Source organism: Pseudopodoces humilis, chromosome 4 (assembly GCF_049639895.1).
Source record: "Pseudopodoces humilis isolate 2021_Gansu_Grassland_sample_001 chromosome 4, ASM4963989v1, whole genome shotgun sequence".
Taxonomy (NCBI): Eukaryota; Metazoa; Chordata; class Aves; order Passeriformes; family Paridae; genus Pseudopodoces; species Pseudopodoces humilis.
The window spans coordinates 54,668,583-54,688,320 of NC_142203.1; the positions used below are offsets into that span (position 1 = coordinate 54,668,583).

General features: G+C 39.9%; 1 protein-coding gene across 2 annotated transcripts in view; it reads right to left on the reverse strand.

Moving 5' to 3' along the window:
* ARSB (arylsulfatase B) overlaps positions 1-19,318 on the reverse strand; it is a 78,119-nt gene extending 58,801 nt beyond the window's left edge. For both annotated transcript variants that reach the window (XR_015772428.1, XM_088054563.1), the window contains exons 1-4: positions 19,025-19,318; positions 16,415-16,601; positions 14,013-14,203; positions 13,249-13,456 (exon numbers count right to left, since the gene is read on the reverse strand). Coding sequence is in view for 1 of the 2 variants with exons in the window: in XM_088054563.1 (XP_087910689.1) it covers positions 13,249-13,456; positions 14,013-14,203; positions 16,415-16,601; positions 19,025-19,318 (880 nt within the window). In the remaining variant the exon portion in view is untranslated. The remainder of the gene's footprint in view (positions 1-13,248; positions 13,457-14,012; positions 14,204-16,414; positions 16,602-19,024) is intronic.
* Positions 19,319-19,738: the final 420 nt, after the last annotated feature.

Consider the following 19,738-nt stretch of genomic DNA (forward strand, 5'->3'; position numbering starts at 1 on the left):
CATCACTGTCTACAGAGCTATTCTTCCACCTGAGGCATGCATTTTTCCTTTTAGGTTTTTTTTTTTTGGTTGGTTTTGTTGTTGTTTTTTATGGGGTGTTTTTTTTTGCCGTTGCAATTTTTTTAGTACCTTTGACTTTCTAATGAACCATAATGGATGGTCAGCAACAGTTTCTCTCTCCTAGTCAATGCAAACCATTTGTGGCCAGTAAAATCTAAGTATTAAATTGTTTTAAATAAGGCTTTGCTTTTTCAATCATTTGAAATCACTGGAACACAGCTTGATGGCAGCAGAAATGTATGATACATTCAAGTAAGCAGATATCAATTTATATCCTCTGCAGTCAGAACCGAATTATGTACGTTAGAGAGAAAAGGAATGGAATGCACCTTTTGTTTCTTAACTCCCATGAGTAATTGAAGAATAGTGTGGAAAAAATAACTAAAAAAAGCATGCAGAAGATATTTTTCTTTATTTCCACTTGTTACAAATGCTTATTTGATTGTAAAAAGTGTTACAATGCTTCAGTGCAACTAGAAAGTAGACTTAAAGCAGACTTAAAGAGATACAACTATTAAAATTCTCATTAAGTTCTGCACACCAGATGTCGGTGTATGCTATTTCATTGTTCATTTGATAAAGTATACTCTTGCAAGTTATCAGAAGCAGTACAATGCTTCAATACATCCAGTTCTCTGTAGTGATCAATAACAATCTTTTGCATAGCCTAAACATGGAGATCATCTACAATACAAGAAGTCAGTACTACATTTGCTCCATTATTTGATTTTATATGTTGTAGGTTAAAACCATTTACCCTAAGATATAAGTGAAATTACTGCTGCAGACTTCTGATTCTTTCCAACCAGTTCAAGCTACTCTGGAATCTTAATACAGAATTCAGGGTCAGCTCACTTCAATGTACACAAAGCCCTGGCTGTATTTTAACTTGAGAAAACACAATTGGAGGTCAAATGTAAAAGCAAGCACAGGCAGCATTCCACATGGCAGCAGTGCTCAAAGTTCAGATAAAAGTGGGGGTGTTTCTTCCTGCTTAAAGAGAAATGTAAAGATAGATGCTGTACTGTAAGAGACAGATACTCCAGTCATAGGAGGCATGTAAAAATGTCTAGAAACACAGAGATTTCAAAAGGGCATAAAGAAGTATGGAGAAAACAGAGAAATTATTAAGACCAAGCTGTAAGGAACTGAAAAAACAAAAAAGGAACCTTTCAAAAGGAGGGGAAATTACCTTATTAGTTTCAGTGTTAGGATGAAGAGAGAAAAATAACTGCAGTGAATACTGCAGTAAGAGCTCTACAAGCCATTTTCACATCAGATACTTAAAATGATCTGATACACTTACCTGTGGCCAAATCTTAGCATCCACTGCCTACTAACTACCATGCTCATGGATTTCAGTGCTTCTTCTGGTATTTTTAACTCAAAAATCTGTAAAATTTATGGCTTCCTTTGCATCCAGCACATCTATATTCTGACATTCTAAGTAAATTCTGCTGGTTTTACTCTCTAATTAAGGCAGAGAGGGAAAATCTTACTCTTTTAATGCACACCAAAGTGATATTGCTCATAAATATTGATCCATTATATTCTATGTGTAAGAACAACTTGAAATAATGAAAAGCGAAAGAAAGAACAGTTGTGCAGAGCTTTTTTTTTTTGGAAGCTCCGAGATTCTTCTGTAGAGTTTAGCCTAGCAGCATACTTTAGTTCTGGAATATTCATAAATATACAAAACAGATGTACTGACCAACCCATAGTTTATATGGACATACATGAAAAAAAAGAAAAAGTGGGGAAGGAAAACAGATCCAGAACATCTCAGGAGGGATTCAAGAAACCTTTTTCAGATACTACTCATTTGACTAAGGCTATCTTACAACACCTGCAATTTCTTCCAAATTTTTAACCCAGACCAGACAACATTGCATGCTTCTCTCCCAGGTGAATCAATGATTGATTTTCCCTGTGTTTCTATAGGGCTGTCACTGATTGACAAAGTAAGTTCCTTGGAGAAGTAATATTTCTAAATAAATACTAAAGCTTTGTATCAGAAAGTTCTGGTTGTTTCAAACAGTATTTATCTGTTACAAAGGAAACTTAAAAATGTATGTATATAAAATATCAAACTTTGCTTTAGTTCTATTAAGCAATTATTGAAAAAATACTGAAATAAAAAATGGTAAAAGACTAAGAAATTCCATTTTGATAATTTTGAATGGCCTTCTATAAAATAAAGTACTGGTAAAATTCTCAGTCCTGAGATATATGGGCCAGGTAAAGAATGACAAAATTCAATTTTAGGGAAGCAAACTTCTAGCTCTTCAAGAAGCTAGTCAATAGAACCTCCTGAGAAAGTGCCCTTGAGGACAAGGGAGCAGAACAGTGCTGACAGATCTTTAAGGACATAGAGGGCAAAAGCTCCTAAACCCCAAGCATAAGAAATCAGGGAAGGAAGGCACTGGAGTCCTGGCAGTGGGCAAGAAGAAAATGCACAGGCAGTGCACTCCACAATGTGGAAGTACGAACAGGTATTCTGGGAAGAGCATAGGGATGCAGGCCAAGGCAGGAGATGTGCATCCCTTGGTAAGGGATGAAAAGAGTAACAAGGGCTTTACAGCCAGGATAGGAAGATCACGGGAAGTGCACCTCCACAACAGAGATGACTGACAAACTGGTAAGAAAGAATGAGGAGAAGGCTGAGGTATTCAACAAAGCTTTTGCCTCAGTCTTCACTGACAGTATCTTTTCTCACACCTCTTGAGTGAATGGAACACAAGAAAGGGAGAAAATGTAAGAGATCAGCTTCATGACCACCTGAGGCCTTTACACAAATCTACAGAACCTGACAAAATGCATCCCAGAGTCCTGAAACTGAGAGTATTCCAATCCACTCTCCATGATATTTAAAAAGTCATGGGAGTCAGGGCAAGTCCCGGGTGACTGGAAAAGGGGAAACGTGGTAGCCATCTTTAAGGAGGGTAGGAAGGAGGACCCTGGGACCCTGCTGACCTGTCAGCCTCGCTTCTGTGCCTGGGAAGATGATGGAACAGAGACTCCTGGAGGCTGTGCTAAGGCACATGGAGGAGAGGCAGGTGACTTGGGACAGCCAGCATGGCTGCAGGAGGGGCAAGTCCTGTCTGATCAGCCCAATGGCCTTCTAAAACAGAGTGACTACACCAGTAGACAAGGGAAGATTTAAGGATGTTCTTTATCTGGACTTCTGTAAAGCCTTTGCCACAGTCCCCCAAAACTTCCTTCTCTCCAAATTGGAGGGATGGATTTGATGCCTGGGTCACTCACAGCAAAATGAAACGGCTGTATGCTCACATTCAGAGAGCCACTCAATCTCTCAGTGTAGATCAGTGATGAGTGGTGTCCCTTGGGTCTGTGTGTGGACCAGCACTGGTTAATATCGTCACCAATGACACAGAGAGTGGGACCAAGTACATCCTTACCAAATTTGCAGACAACACCCAGCTGAGTGGTGCAGCTGACATGCCTGAGGGACAGGATCTCTTCCAGAGAGACCTGGACAAGCTGTAGGAGAGAGCTCATAGGAATCTTAAAAGCTTCAACAAGACAAAGTGCTGGTCCCCCACCTGGGTCAGAGCAGCCCTGGTTTGAGTCCAGGCTGGGGGATGGACAGATCACAGCAGCCCTGCCCAGAGGGGCTTGGGGGTGCTGGTGGGTGAGAGGCTGGACATGACCCAGCCATGAGCACTCCCAGCCCAGAGAGCCAAACGTGTCTGGGCTGCATCCAGAGCAGCGTTGGCAGCAGGGCCAGGGAGGGGATTCTGCCCCTCTGCTCTGCTCTGCTGAGACCCCACCTGCAGGGCTGCATCAGCTCTGGGGTCCCAGCACAGGAAGGACCTGCTGGAGTGAGCCCAGAGGAGGCCACCAAGATGATCACAGGACTGGAGCACCTCTCTTATGAGGACAGACCTAAAGAATTGGGACTGTTCACCCTGAAGAAGAGAAGGCTCCGTGGAGATATTATAGCACCTTCCAGTACTTTATGGAGGTTTGTAAGAAAGATGGGGACAGACATTTAACCATGGTCTGTTGTGACAGGACAAGAGGTGATGAATTTAAAACTAGAAGAGGATAGATTTAGAGTGGATATAAGTAGAACATTTTTTTATTATGCGGTTGGTGAAACACTGGGACAGGTTGCCCAGAGAGGTGGTAGATGACCCATCCATGGAAACATTCAAGGCCAGACTGGAGATGAGGTTCTGAGCAGCCTATCTTGTTGAAGATCCTCCTGTTCCCTGCAGGAGCACATTCATAGAATCTCTTTCTTTCCCACAGGAAGTGAAAGATATTCCACGATTTGGATACCTAAGATGGGCAATCAGAGAAATGGACAGAAACTCATGTTCACTAGGTCCCAGTAAGATAAGCAAGACCAAATTCCTGAATTCCAAGAAATTAATTTCCTCCTTTTCTCTCCTCATACTTCTGATACATTTCCACTGCACAACCTGTGAGTTAAGTGAGAATGAGCAAAGTTTAAAAAGAAACTCAAACTCCATGAGTTCAGGACTTTTCCCTTCCTTCTCTTGTGCTAAAGCATTAAGAGATTTTACAAGTTGTAAACAGCAACAACAAAAACACACTTCTAATCCTCAATCTTACAGCATCTAAAGCAATCCTACCCCTGTACCACTGTCAGCCAGGCAGCAAAATTCCCTTAACAGAGGATGAATTACAGTGGATGATGGATTGATAACGGGTTTTTCAACCATCTTTATCTCACTGTTCCAAAAGAGTATAAGCACTAAACTGGACAATGAAATATGGTGCTTCTTTCTCTCCTTCATGTAATTCTGGCTTTGTTTTCCTATACTTTTTTCTCTGATATTCCACTTTAAAAATCAGATTATACTCAGTCTTGAACACTAGCAACCATGTAGGTTCCCTTAAACTACAACTAAGCAATAATGAGTGTAACAAATGTAGAAAAGGAGGACAAAAATCAGATGGCATATTCAATCCGTCCACAGTTTAGTTCTGTAAACATTTCCTACATGTTATGTATCTCATGCTCCTTTGAAGGGCTGGGGCTTGAGGAGCAATCATGTTCTTAAACTTAATCAGAAACACATGGAGGTCAGTGTGAGGGCCCATCCAATTGAAGCAGAAGTGGAAAGTATCTTAAAAGTTAACTATGAAATTATTTCATATGTAACTTATAGAGTTTAAAAAGCCATTTTTAACAACATTAGTGTCTTGGTATTGTTGAAAACAGAGCATGTCAATGAAATTACTCATGCTACCTTCAATATTTCTACAAATCAAATTTCTGAAGTTTGCAACTAAAAACAAACAAAAGGTGTAACATGCAAACAACCTCAGACAAGTGTAAAATATAGAAAGGAGGACAAAACCCCTATTCCTATGCCTTTCCTCCTGTTGCCTATTTCTGATGGGGAGACTACAGAAGAGACAAACATCTGCAGTTTCGTTTACATTGTGTTGACGTCTCTATTCCATTATGCAAATCTGGACTTTGTGCAATTTTGTTTTAAACACTATTGAAACTACAAAGGTAGTAAATAGTTCACATTAGTAAAGAGCAAACAATGGGAACAACAAGCAAGAGCAATTCAATTTAAAACAGATATTTAGAAGATATGATACCACCACATATCATTTAAAGTGTATTATGTAATTTGAAAATGAAGTGATGTATATAAGCAGGAGATAAGTCTACTTGTCTACTAATAGATCATGCCTAATTGTCACACACAATTTTGAATGAAAACTACAATCAGTTGCCAATATCACAAAAGCAGGCAGCTAGTGACTGGTTGTGTTGGGCTTTTTTCAGCTTTTTGTGTGAATTTTGCATACATGAAAGGGAATTAAATACCACTTAATAGTGCCAGACACAATATGAGCAAACATTAGGCAGCATCAATGCACAGCTCTATATATGCATCTCATTTTTGACCTCCAACATTCTTGCTGGAAGTCTAGGTCACAGACCAGGACTTCAGAGCTCTCTGTCTGTGTGATTTAAGCTTATGGTTGTGAGTCACAGCAAAACAGAGAGCACTGCCAATAATACTGGTAAAGGATCACATTTGGGGAAAATTTCTCCCCTCTGATCTTCACAGCATAAATAATGCTTACTCTGTACGTGTTCCAAGTGCAGAACTCTCATTGAGGTTTCATTACAAAAAAGAGTACAGAATATACAACAGAGATCTACACTGTGGATAGGAGACTCACAGCATGAAATGAAGAATAACTTTGCCCTTAATTTGAACTCATGTTCTTCCCTGCTTCCCCACATTGCATCCGAAAGATCCATGTGTAGCTGCGTTTTTCAGTTGTGCTGCAAGTATGACAGAAGAACAATCACACCTCCTATGACGACTCATACAAAACACATACTTCCAACAAAATGAACAAAAATTATTTGGTAAGACCAGCTGATGAAAAAACATCTGTTGTGTAGTTCAGTCTGATGTTGTTTACTCACAGTGGGAAGAATAACCTTGAAGCTTCAATGTTCAATGGCAGAAATTCCACTTTTTCTTCAGAGCGCTGACACAGTATTGTATTTCCAGTGCTTGATACAGAGTTATTTGTGCATGTATGATGGAAGTACTATTGAAAGCCTTTCAATTAGAGGGACAATAGAAAACTACTCTTTCTAGTACAAAATTCTGCTAATATAGTTCTTGTTGTGCTTTAAATACAACCATAGGGGTTTTGTTTTCCATCAAAGGAATATAATACCTTTCCTGCATCAGAGCACCATTTGCTGAACAACTTTACTGAGCATTTACAGAGCAACTTTTATTGAGCTGTGCTCATATAAATCAATCTCTATAGTTTTTTTGCAACTCACCAGAACTGTCTCTTTATTATCCTGACTTTTCCAAATGTGGAGTGTGAAAAAAAATTGATCTCATGGGAAAAGAAATTGATGTACACAAGCATCCACTAGTTACAGACTTAGCTCTACTGCATGAACAATGCCCTTCTCCATCCCACTGAATTTTTTTTTTCTTCTTAGTAGAAGCTTTCACGAGAACAGAAATCCTAGCAGACAGTTTCAGTCGAGTGCTTTCATTGTGAGCAGTCTCAGTAATTAAACAGGTCTCAATAGTTACAGACCCTGCTGTGTCAAGATCTACACCAGCATGCACCATCACTAGACACAACAAAAACATGGGAGGAAATTTTAACCCAAAAACAACAGGAACAACCTGACAAACTGTTCATATGTCTGCAGTGAGCAAGTTAGATAAGACACTGTAAGGAAAACTGTGGATTTGTTCCACTGACAAGAAAAGTGAGCTTGACCACTTTTAGGGTGTAGAAAATTCTGACACAAAGAATAAAGGCTTCTCAAACACTATTATGGAGAACAAAATTAGAATAGTTTAATAGTAATCATAGTTTAATAGTAATCATAGTTTAAGGCAACCTTTTGGGAGATGTGGGAAATTATTAAACATTATTATTAATACACAAAAGGAACTGTTTGCAGCATTCATCTCATTCTGAGAAAAAAAAATTACTAGCATAGCTATTAATATGCTTAAGTCAAAGCTTTACAGAAAACTGGCCCATCTGCAAAATTCTGGGCAAAATTCACTTCCAAGTTTTATTTACAAATGAACTTCAAACACTGGTATTCGCTAAAAATATGAAGAAAAGTTCAAGATTCAACTTATGATGGAGGTTTAGACCATGAAGACAAAAAAAAAAAGCAAATATCTCTGGCACAAGGTTACTCCCTCTTCAGGAACTTGGCTTTGGAGTGTTAAATTTTGCATGGAAAAAACTGGGTGGGTGGGGAGGGATTAATGTTAGATGGAACAGAAGATAAACAAACGTTTCCTAAAAAACATTCTGGGTTTTCATAGGATTTAAAAGGGGAGGGAAGGACGGAGTCAATATATTATCTATCAGCATCTTTCAGCATTGGTTTTAAATCCATTCCCACCATAAGATTTCCACCTTTGATAACATACTCTTAAAAATCTAGTCTCATCATTATTATCTGCATCATATGACAGATAATGTATTTTTTAATTTCTAAATTATCACTCATACTTTAACATGGAAAAAGCCTGAAAACAAAAACAGAAGCAAGCACTGGAGTACAAAAACATCAACCACATTGCACCTTTCACTGTCACTGCCATACAACAGTTCTAACCGATGCAAGTACACTGATCTGTCAGAACCTTTGCCTGTATAAAAATAAGGTTAAATAAACAAGAAAGAAAAATAATATTTGGGAATAGATGAACTCAAATAACTCAAATAACTAGGTTGATTGAAGGTGCTTGCAGCTAAGGCACCTATGCTTACTTCCACTTAGGAAGCAGCAGATGATGCCCAGGCATCTTCCTGATTGGCAACATACCAAACCTCTCAGAAACCTCTGAAAGGCCAATTAAAACAAGTCTTCAGGTCTGCAATAGAGGAATCTGAGAGCACAACCTTCAAAATTAGCACCTCAGACATAACAGACAGAGAATAACTGCTCTAATCAGTTGGCTTGGCCAATCTGCAATTAGAAGGCTCTCTGAAGTCCCTTAAAAGCAAAAGTGAAGGAGCGGTAGTTCATTTCTGAACAAAGATATCAAGAAGATAAAAAACACTCTTAAGGAATCAGTGAAAGTCAGATTCATAGTCTCAGAGAAGGCACTGGAAATAGGAAAAAGAAGATCCAGTATTTCATTAACCAAAAGCCACAATATGCTGGGTGGAATGAAAGAAAAAATAAAAGAGAAAAAAGGGGGGGGGGGAAAAAGGTAATATGAAATCTTGTGAGAAAAAAAAAACCTATGGGTATGATAGAGACTGTATAAACATCAGTCCAAATATTATGCATACTGTAAGTATGTCCAAAACAATCTGTGCTCTTATTAATCATAATTCTACAATGATAAAAAGACTGTCTTTTGGAGTGAAAACAGTCATCACTGTCACATGCTCCATTATGGAAAGGATTTATGTGGTTTCCTCTTAGCAATGTAAACCAAGGCTTGAAAAGTTCCACGTGTTCTGCTTTTCAAAGCCCTCTTATGGCAACTACCAGGCATTACAGCGCTAGTCCACGTTTAAAAACGGCAAGAAATTCTGGAAAAAAGGAGCGTTGCTCCACAGTGTTTTTGTATAACTAAAAGCTGAAAGTTAAATAAAGCAAAGGATAGTAGCTTCAATACAGAACTGAAATTAGGGGTCATATTCCTTTGCTTTAATGTTGGCAAGTTTATACCAAAATTTCTTGTAATACCTTGAAGAAACTATAATCACATCATATTCACAGCAAATCCCCACTTCTCACCTCAAATCACAGTTCTGTGTTTGAAGCAAAATTTGGACTCTGAGCCAAATTTGTACCATTTTAATGCTTTTTATGACCTTCACTTTAAATTAAGGCCCTCTTCAGGGAAATTGTAATTACAGTCTCCTATAATGGCTAAAAGGAAAAATATGCCCTATCACTCATTGTCCTTGATTTCAAGTGGACAAAAGGCCATGGGTACCCACCACTGCTGCATTAATTTTCATCTGTGTAGCTTAAACAAGCAAATATTTCATTTTAATTAATGACCTCATTAGCACAGACTTACTTGTATATGCAATGTAAAAAATACTCCATAAAAGCAAATTCTACTTCATATCAAACCAGTCAAGACTTTTCAAGCTACTACTTGATACACAACTATAACACCACATATCATTGAACCTGTTCACCTTTTTCTTATTTACTTGTGGAAATAGCCCGTCTATCTGTTCAAAAGGACACCAGAGGGTTGATTTACAGGACAAACTGAGGGAGTCAGATTTTTCTAATGACCAAACATAATGAAGTTACATCTTTATCCTGGTATCTCCATCTGGCCACTTTAAAGAACGGCTGAAGTTCTTCTAGACATTTCACAAGACTCTTTCAAAGTGTGCAGTACTTCCATTTGTCAACTGGCATGTTTTCAAGGCAATCCCTCTTGAGCCATAACAAATACGAAGAAACATGAAAAAGTGTAATAGAAAAAACCCTACCAAAATATCAAAGATTACATCATATTCTAAATAAAAAACCCACTAAAAAGAGATCTACAGTTTGAGAACAACACAGAGAAGTAGTCAGAAGACAATGTTTGTTGCAATGCTACTTGATATACTACAAAATACAAAATGACCACCTGTAAATTATTCTTTGACAGGACTTTTAAAGCATGGAGAGATACAATCATGGAAGTGTGTATTTTGGCCTCAACTAAAAAGGAAATAATAATGAATCTAGTAAAAGTAGGGCCTACTTCTTCCTCTACAGACTTTCAACAATACCTTTATCAAACACCACAGCTAACAAAACAGAGAGTGCTATTCTCATAAAATGGTTTGGGTTTGAAAGGACATTTAAATGCCACCTAGTCCAACCCCTACACAGCAATCTTTGACTAGACCAGCTGATTTAGTGCCTCATCCAACCCGACCTTGAATGTTTCCAGGGATGGAGCGCCCACCACCTCTGTGCAAACTGCTCCAGTGCTCCACCAACCTAATTATGAAAAATGTCTTCCTTATATCTGGTCTGAATCTGTTCTACTTCAGTTTAAAACTATCACCCCTTGTCCTATTGCAACAGGTACCATTAAAAACTCTGGCCTCATATTTTTTATAAGCCTACTTTAAGTACTAAAAGGCTGCAGTAAGGTGTCCTCAGAGCCTTCTCTTCTCCGGACTGAACAACCACAACTCTCTCCTAACAGTGAAGGTGCTCCAGCCCTTTGATAATTTCTGTGTCCCTCCTCTGGGCTCACTCCAGCAGGTCCATGTCCTTCCTGTGCAGGGACCCCAGAGCTGATGCAGCCCTGCAGGTGAGGTCTCAGCAGAGCAGAGCAGAGGGGCAGAATCCCCTCCCTGGCCCTGCTGCCCACGCTGCTCTGGATGCAGCCCAGGACACGTTTGGCTCTCTGGGCTGGGAGTGCTCATGGCTGGGTCATGTCCAGCCTCTCACCCACCAGCACCCCCAAATGCCTCTGGGGAAGTATGATGATTTTGTGTCTTTAACATTGCTCATTAAACTTACGGATAAACTTTATCATTCCCTAGGTTCTCCCTTTCAGTCTTCATTGAAATCCTTAAATTGATTCTTAATCCCACAAAATGGGAAGAACTTTCTTGGAGAGAGTTTTTGATCATAATGAAAAGTGTGTGTCCCCTGCTATGTTCCACCAAGCAAAAAGAGGGTCTCCCAGTGCCAGAACAGCACTTGGGGCAGGGAGAGGCACTTCTTCAAGCAGACACGTCCTCAAGAGCTGAACGTAAATCATACTATAATCATATGCTCATCTTATAGCTACCAGTGCACACCAGGATTGTCAATTCCAAAAGACCTGTAAGCTGTGCAGGAATATCTGACACAGCACAGCTCTCTGCATCAGATGCTCAGCTGCGTGTTTCTTTTCAGACATGTTCTAATGTCCATTCTGAAACACACCACCTGCAAAAGCACTAAACAAAATATAGAAAAACTGGATAATTTGACAGTTTTGTTTTCCTTTTCTGGTCTTTTAAAAATGTTTTATGGTTATAACACTTGGTTTTTGAAACTGGGTCCTTACTGCATACAATGTTCTATGCCTGTAAAGAATAACTGCATGAATTAAAGAGAGAACACTGAAAAAACTCAAATCACTGGCCTCTGTCCTGCCTGATTTAAGTCAAATTTCCATGCATTTTAATCATATTAAATTTAACTCTTGGAAGTTTCAAGTGTCAGTTAACTCAAAATAAATCACATTAGATAGGGTAGACTCTGATTCTACTCTGATTGGTTGGTTGACTCTTGTTGAAACATACCTGCAATGATTGCAAAGTAATCACTTTAAAAAACAGGGTAGACTCTCACTGTTCAGAAAAATAAACACTTCTAAAAATGAAAAAAACAAATTTGTCTTTTTAATTCATTCATATCTTGTAATTCTAGCTCAGATGTATTTAGTTTTATTCCACGATGTACTGAACAAGCATTACTGAAATAACTCTACCAAGCCCCATCAGCAAAGACTGGATTTTTTCCATACGGAATAAATACTGGTATCATTTTCCATATGTCTTTGCTTACTTTCAGTTCTAAATATAAAAACATTGCAAACAGACACAGGCATAGAAGAGTTATCAAATCCTGCTAGAGCCAAATCCTGGACACAATGTAACATCATAAGGCAAATAGGTTTGGACTCAAAATGAAATTCCAAGATTCTGAGCGCTATAGGAAGCAGCTGCTAAACTCAAAACACATCAATGCATTTTCATCAAACTTTGGTTGGTTCTGCTTTTGTTTTGCTTGTCTGTTTGTTTTGTTGTTTTTGCCATATTTGAAGTGTTCACAGAAAATTAATTTGCCATTTTGACAGCCCTAACATGTAAAGTGTGGACAAAAGAACAACTGTATGCATTGAAAGGCTATTTACTACTTCCAGCCAAACAAGAGCAAATATGTTCCTGAAACCCAGCCAAGCAGCTGTATTTCAAAAAGGTTCTGTTTCATTCTTAATTTGGAAACAAAGAAGACTGCTTTGCAACGTATTATTTGCATTACTCTAATAATCTAGTAACAGGATCATATGCCTGTACATACAAAAACTTAGATTGAAGTTTGGCTGACTAGACTGCTCATCATATTTTCAGCTGTTTTATTAAAATATCTTTGTTTCATGGGAGTAAGATGCTAGTGAATCAGTTCAAGAAAGACAAAAACTACATGTCACCTTAAAGTGAAGGAAAGAAATTATTTGGCTTCAAACTGCTTGCTGTCTGGCTGTTTGGGCTTTATGCAACACATGGCAATGCACAGACAGGACAGACTGCTTCAGAAGAAATAAATTTGTAGACAGTTCTCAGGAAGGATTCAGGTCTGACAGATCCTCAGTAACTGCAGTGTCAAGTAGGATGCTTCTAACTCCACTACACTCTTCAGATTTTACAAAAGTATTTCTACAATACCAGGAGCATTCCCCATTTGCACAGACACTACTTCAGAGTTGTTTTTGTTAAGCTTGAGAAAGCCCTAAGAGAAGAGAGAGACTGTTGTTTCACTTAAACTCCTGCTCAACTTCCATCACTCTTCTGTCACTAGAAAATAATCAGAGAAAAGACAGAGGGGCCAGATGTCTCTGTAGTCAGCTTGTTAGACACTGTAGCAAAGTTATGACTGAAAAAATACTTGAAGGAACTTACCAGTAGAGAAAACAAGAACTGTGTTGTCCCAAAGACCATATGTTTTCAGAGCATCAGTAAGATTTCCTACTGCTTCATCCATAAGAGTCACCATTCCTGCATAATGACGCCTCTTTACATCTTTTATGGAAGAATATGGTTTCATGTATTCTTCAGGGACCTCGAGAGGTTCATGCACAGACTGAAAGGCAAGATAGAGAAAGAGGGGCTGGGGTTGAAGGGACAGAATGGAAATTAGTTGAACATTAAGCACTAAGTGCAAAAGTTACTGCAGCAAAAGCAGACCTGATTTATGAACAGTGCAGGTAGTGTATTTTGATTTCTCCCACATCTCCTAATCCCTGCACATAAACTAATAAAGTTTTGAAAAACTACTTTTGCAAAGCTGTGGGAAAACACCGGGTGTATCTTTTCTTCTATTTTCTTTCTATTAAACTTCTCATCTTAAACTTCCCTTCTCTTTTTAGAAGGGCAAACTACTTGCTAAGCCATTTCTAAAAATTTATTAATTGTACTATAGTAAAAGAAATGGAGAAGGGTAGCAGGCCAGGACCATGCAGACAAAGCTGATTTTGGCAAAAGATGAGTTTTACCAGTGCCACTTCTCACATTTAGCTCTATGCACCTACTAAATAACCCTGAATTACAGCTCAAACACAGCTCTATTAATATTTCATTAACTTTTTAAAAAACATTCTTTCATTAACTTTTTAAATAACATTCTTTAATGCTCAAGTTATCAGAGTAGCAGCTGTTGCCTGTACCTTCTCAGTTTTGTGATTGGCTATAAGATCTATAGCTCTTTCTGTGAATAAATTTGTGGAGTACACATTTTTAAATCCAGTTGCAACTTCTTCTCCATCTCGGAAGTCCAGAGCACAGCGCGTCACATTCTTTGCTTTGATGAGGACACAGCGGTCATGAGTATAATAATCCTCACTGCCTAGGAGGTAGCCTAGAAGAGGAAAAGATGTCAAATGAGAAGGCCAACATCATGTCACATAAACACATACATCAGGAGAAGAAAAAAAGTCAAACATAAATGTCAAAAAATTAGTGGTTTTGAGCTAAAACACTAATTCAACCCTAGACCACCTACTGTGACACCCCTGACACATTTAAGTAGCTCCACATTTGATACCTCATAGGTTTTTCATTGCTAAGCAGTAATTTCAAAAGAAATTAAACACTTTGAAAACAGTTCAATGACTTCTTATTAATACTTCGATGCCCATAACCATTAAACTAATGCACTGAGAGCCAAAGCAGCAATCTAGCCATGAACTAGTCTGATCTTTGGTGGTATGATTTTCTACGTTTGATGTAAGGCTTCCACCCCTACTGGAAAGTTTGGAATTTTTACATTCATTTATTCAAAAACACTCAAGTATGAATCACCTTTTATGTCTGCTGTAATGTAATTTCTGATCCACTGCTGACACCAGCTGGTGAAGAAAAGACACTATCATCTAGAGTTATCCAAAAGAAATTAAGAAAAAAATCTACATACATAGATTTGCTCCTGTCTAGGGCTAGCCTGTTTGGCATGGAGAGCCTTTGTGTTTTAGCAGTCACAAATAAAACTTTTCAAAATCACTTGGATCTCAAAAATTACATTTTAAATTAGATTTTAGATTTCTCCCCCAATATCCTGAAAAAATGGATGAATCTGAAAAAAAATAGAGTTGTATGTTCTGCAAAAAAAACTTGGGACAAAAATCCAAGGCAGAAGAAATTTACTTAAAGTTTTTTTTTTTTTTCAGCAGCTGCAGCTAGTAATATCTGCAAAAACAGAAAAAATAAAGTTATTTTAAATGCAATAAAAATGTCTACTATTTAGACATTTTAGGAGGAAAAAATGGGTAATCGTTCAAAAGATACAGTGTTTTTACAGGCAGACTGTTTACATCAATGTACTTAGAGGCACATGTTGCATTTTTTCCATTTTGAATGCCCGCTGGGGGAGACTGCATCGGTTGTGCTATGGAATCAAACAACCCTAATCATAATCACTGCCTACTGCAATCACATGAACATTGCAGGATATTAAACCACTATGTCCTCTGAAAAATAATGTCACATTGGGCACCCAAAAACCATACCCAGAGCCAGCTAGTCCTCAGGCTCCTGCATTAAAAGCCTGCTTGGTCCCAGGGTGAGATTTCACAAGGAGCAGCAGCCTATCTACACCTATGCCATCAAAAAGATCCCAAGCTCCTGTGAAGGGATGGGAGAAAGCACAAATGTTTAAGCAATGAGCCATTATATTCCAATCCACATATATTAGTTTAATTCAGTTGTGAAACCATTGCCCTGAGCACCCTGGAAAACAAAAAGAAGTAAACTATCTAAGGGAACAGTTTTTTCCAACTTACATTTGGACTAACATAGGCACACATGTAGCACAGTCACAATCTTCATTTAAGCCTCAGGTTAGACAAGAGCAACACAGGCCTCTGCATTGAAACAATTATTTTGAAATTCATTGTTCAAGGAAAGTGTCTTAAACACAACCAAGTGGAGATGGGCCTTTTTGAACTCAGCACTGTGCAGAAAAAGATGTACAGCAGACAGCCCAAGTCACATAATATCTGTGACACTTGTGCAAAACTAATAAATATGGAATCAATACTGGGACAGGAACCCAAACCACACTTGGAACAATAAACAATGGGTAGCTACAAGTTGCTCTGCAAGTAATGCACTCACACTTGGACAATCTATTGTTTAGTCTGCGAGTTCCTAACTTGTGAGTTTTTGGATACTACTTTATAGAGGCCTTCACATGATCTCACTACCAGCTCTGGAAAACCAAAGCCACACAAACTGGCTGTAACCCCCATTATCTATTCCCCTGTACTGCTGTAGGTAGGAGACAGAGAATTCAGAGTTAAAAGTTAACTCTGGGAAGGAGGGAGGGGCGAGGGAAATACTAAGAGAGAAATACCTTACTTGGAACCACACAGTAATTGTGATACTTTCTTCAGTAAGTTCAGCATACATTTAATGCATTAGCATTTTTTAAGCATGATACTTCGGAAATGTGCATACCCATGTATGGCTTTACTTATAAATAAATAGTAAATCTGCTGTTGTTACAAGAATGGGGCAGTTTCTCACCATTTTTAACACTGCATTTATTGCCCATGTTAAATCAAACCATTACCAAAATAGGTGTCAAATCCTCTGCGGGTTGGAAGGCATTCTTTTCTGTACATCCCCAAATGCCACTTCCCCACCATGTGAGTAACATATCCCGCTTCTTGAAGTAGTTCTGGGAGGAGTTTCTCATCCAGTGGCAGACAGCTGGGCTGGCATGGCCATATTATCTGGTGTTGTAAACCTGTGTGGATCTAGCAGAGAAAAGAAGTGTGAGAAACCATTTACAACGCAGCCCATGGATTAATTTATAAGCAGGCCCAAAAAGAAGCACAGCTGTATTAGAGATTAGCATTAGTTTTAGGGGCTCTTCATTTTACCATTGTAGCACTGAAGATGATGAGGAAGCTGCAGGTGGAGGGCAGGGGTTGCATGGAGGCAAACAAAAAAATAGCACTGCAAAAGTTAACATATTCCCAGTCATACATCAATCACAATTGACAAATCCAAAACAAACAAAAAACCACAAAGTCTTTTATGCATTTAACTAGAAATCTAACAGGTTTTATCATTTATTTATTTGGAACTACCATTATAGTCTCTTTGAAGGCTAGGGACATCTCAAGATGGAGTGAGAGATTTTAAATGGGACTGAAATGGGCAAAAACACACGTGGCAGCTATCAAAAAAAAAAAAAAAAGCTATCAAGCTTTTGCCTGTATCATACAACAGTCATTGGAGGAAAGGTTGATAAAAGCTATTATTCTTCTAAATGGACATTATGTATACACACTTATATATTTATTTACATGCTTCCAATGAGTACAAGCACTACAGAAAGCTTTTGGATATGGGGATGACACAAGTTTTACACTGATTAGATCTGATATTTAATAACTCTGCCAAAGTTCTGAGTCCTCATAAGTGGTGAATTTTGTATTTTTTCACAAAACCATCACTGACAACAATACTTCAAGTACTATGTAATGCTTGATATAAGGAACCTCTTCAGCTATGATGCTATAAGGTGACTTTTTCCAACTTCCCTGTGTTCTCCTCAATCAAAAAGGCACTACCTCAAAGCTAGGCCTGCAAACATATGTATACAAGTAAATATATCTTGTTTATACATTAAATATTTCTGTCAATCTGTGCGTGTCAAAGCACAAAGCCTCCACGATCCCCTGGAGCAGATGACAGCAGATTTTATGACTCCACTAAGTACACCAGTGTAGCAAGCTGCATGATTAACTTTCAAAGCGTTGCTTTGAAATTTGGCAACTCTCTGAAATGACTTTTAGAACAAATAAATGCCCTGATCTTAGGCAAGTGGGTAAAGCCCTTTTCTAAAGGATCTACTACTTCCTCATTTTCTTTGAGCAAGGAGGTTCCAGAAATTAAATTATATTATAAATTTTATATTATATATAAAATATTTTAAATATTTTAAAATGCTGTATTACAGAAAACATTACTATACGGAATAACACAAATCAGTAAAACATTGTAGTTTCTTGCACTGTATCTGGAAAATGAGAAAAAGGAGAAGGAGACAATAACAAAAAAATCTATAGCTATCTTAGATGGATACCATTGCTCTTCTTTCATACGGATTGCAAGGTGACTATGAAAATCTCAGCTCCAGAGAGGACCAGATTTAGGTTACTTTCACAAGTTTCTAAGCAACTGTTAATCATATCCATGGGTAACACAATTTTAAGAAGATCCCACATATTTGCTGCATAATATAATTATTTGCTGCATAATTACTGTTGCACAGAATGACCCTCTATTAAAAAAAAATTACTTCAATTTCTAATATTGTTTTATTCAGTTGCAACAAGGTCAACACAAAGATTATTAAATTATCAAGCCAAATGTATGGGATGAATTTAAAACTAGACTGAACTATGGGTGTTTCCAATGTCTACTTTTAAGATGTGATGCAGCAGTGTCCTCTCTCTTGGAAAGCACCTTCAGACTATGAACTGTATTTTAAAAATAGTCACTATGGAAAAATATTTTAGGCTGTTTAATGGCATAACTTAAGGATTTGGTAAAGATAATGAAAATTGCTTTTGCCTATTCATCATTATTCATTCTTGGAGTTTCCAGGAACAGGACAAATGCTGCTATGAAAGAGTGTCACCTGGAACAACTTCCTGCAACTAATACAGGGCAACATTTCTTTCATTCAGAGCAGTTTATTTAGCAATCACTACGGTTAACATGGAAGTGCAAAACTTCTTGAGATAGAGGGGAAGTTTCTGAAACACACTTAACCCTTTCTGAGTTTCTTCCTTCTGTCCATGCTGTGTGTCCATACTTTATTTCCCACCCTCCACTCCCCACGTTTATGCAAAAATATTCAAGAGTCAGACTAGGGCAGGGGTATCTCACACGACAGATTGCCGTGCCTGTTAATCCAACCGGAGCATGCAGAGCACCTTGGCTGGTCTGGAACAGAACAATTTGCACCGATTCCATGTCTAGTTTACTCCCGGGCTCGCAAGGCGAATGAAGCTTGCGTTTCAGAGCAGCTGGTTTCCGCAGCGCAGCCCTCTCCCCTGCGCAGCGGCAGAGACCCAGCAAGCCGGAGCGGCAGGGGGGCTGCCAGAGGCAAGCAGGGAGCAGCCGCAGCATCCCGCGGGCAGCATCCCGTGGGCAGCATCCCTACCTGGAAGCGGCCCGAGAGGAGCTGGCTGCGGGACGGCGTGCACAGCGGCTGGGAGTAGTAGCGCCCCAGCCGCCCGCCGCCCCCCCCCAGCGCGACCAGCCGCGGCGTGCGGATGGCAGAGCCGTGCCAGCCCACGACGCCCCAGCCCAGGTCGTCGGCCAGCACCAGCACGAGGTGCGGGGCGGGCGGCCGCGCCGCCGCGGGGCTCGGCAGGCATAGGGGCAGGCACAAGGGTAGGCACAGCCACAGCAGCCGGCCCAAGCGCGGATGCCTCACGCCCCGCTGCCGCGCCATCCCCGCCACCGGGAACTGGGCCGCAGGCCCCGCCGCGACCCGGGGCTCGCAGAGCCCGCAGAGCGAGCCGCGGGGCGGGGCTGGGGCGGGCCGGGCCCGGGGCAGGTGCAGGGCCCAGCAAGGGCAGGGCTGGGGCAGGGCCCGGGTCAGGAGCAGGGCCCGGGGCAGGGGCAGGACTGGGGCGGGCCGGGCCCGGGGCAGGGCCGGGGCCTGGGCCGGGGAGGAGCCGGGCCGGGGAGGAGCCGGGCCGGGGAGGAGCCGGGCCGGGGAGGAGCCGGGCCGGGGAGGAGCCGGGCCGGGGTGGCCGAGGTAGCGCGTGCTGAGCGTGGCAGCGGTGCGGCTTTACGCCGCTGAGTTTTTGTATTAGCTTAAAAAAGAAATTGTAAAGGTGTTGCCCGTGTTGGCAAGGCATGTAACCCG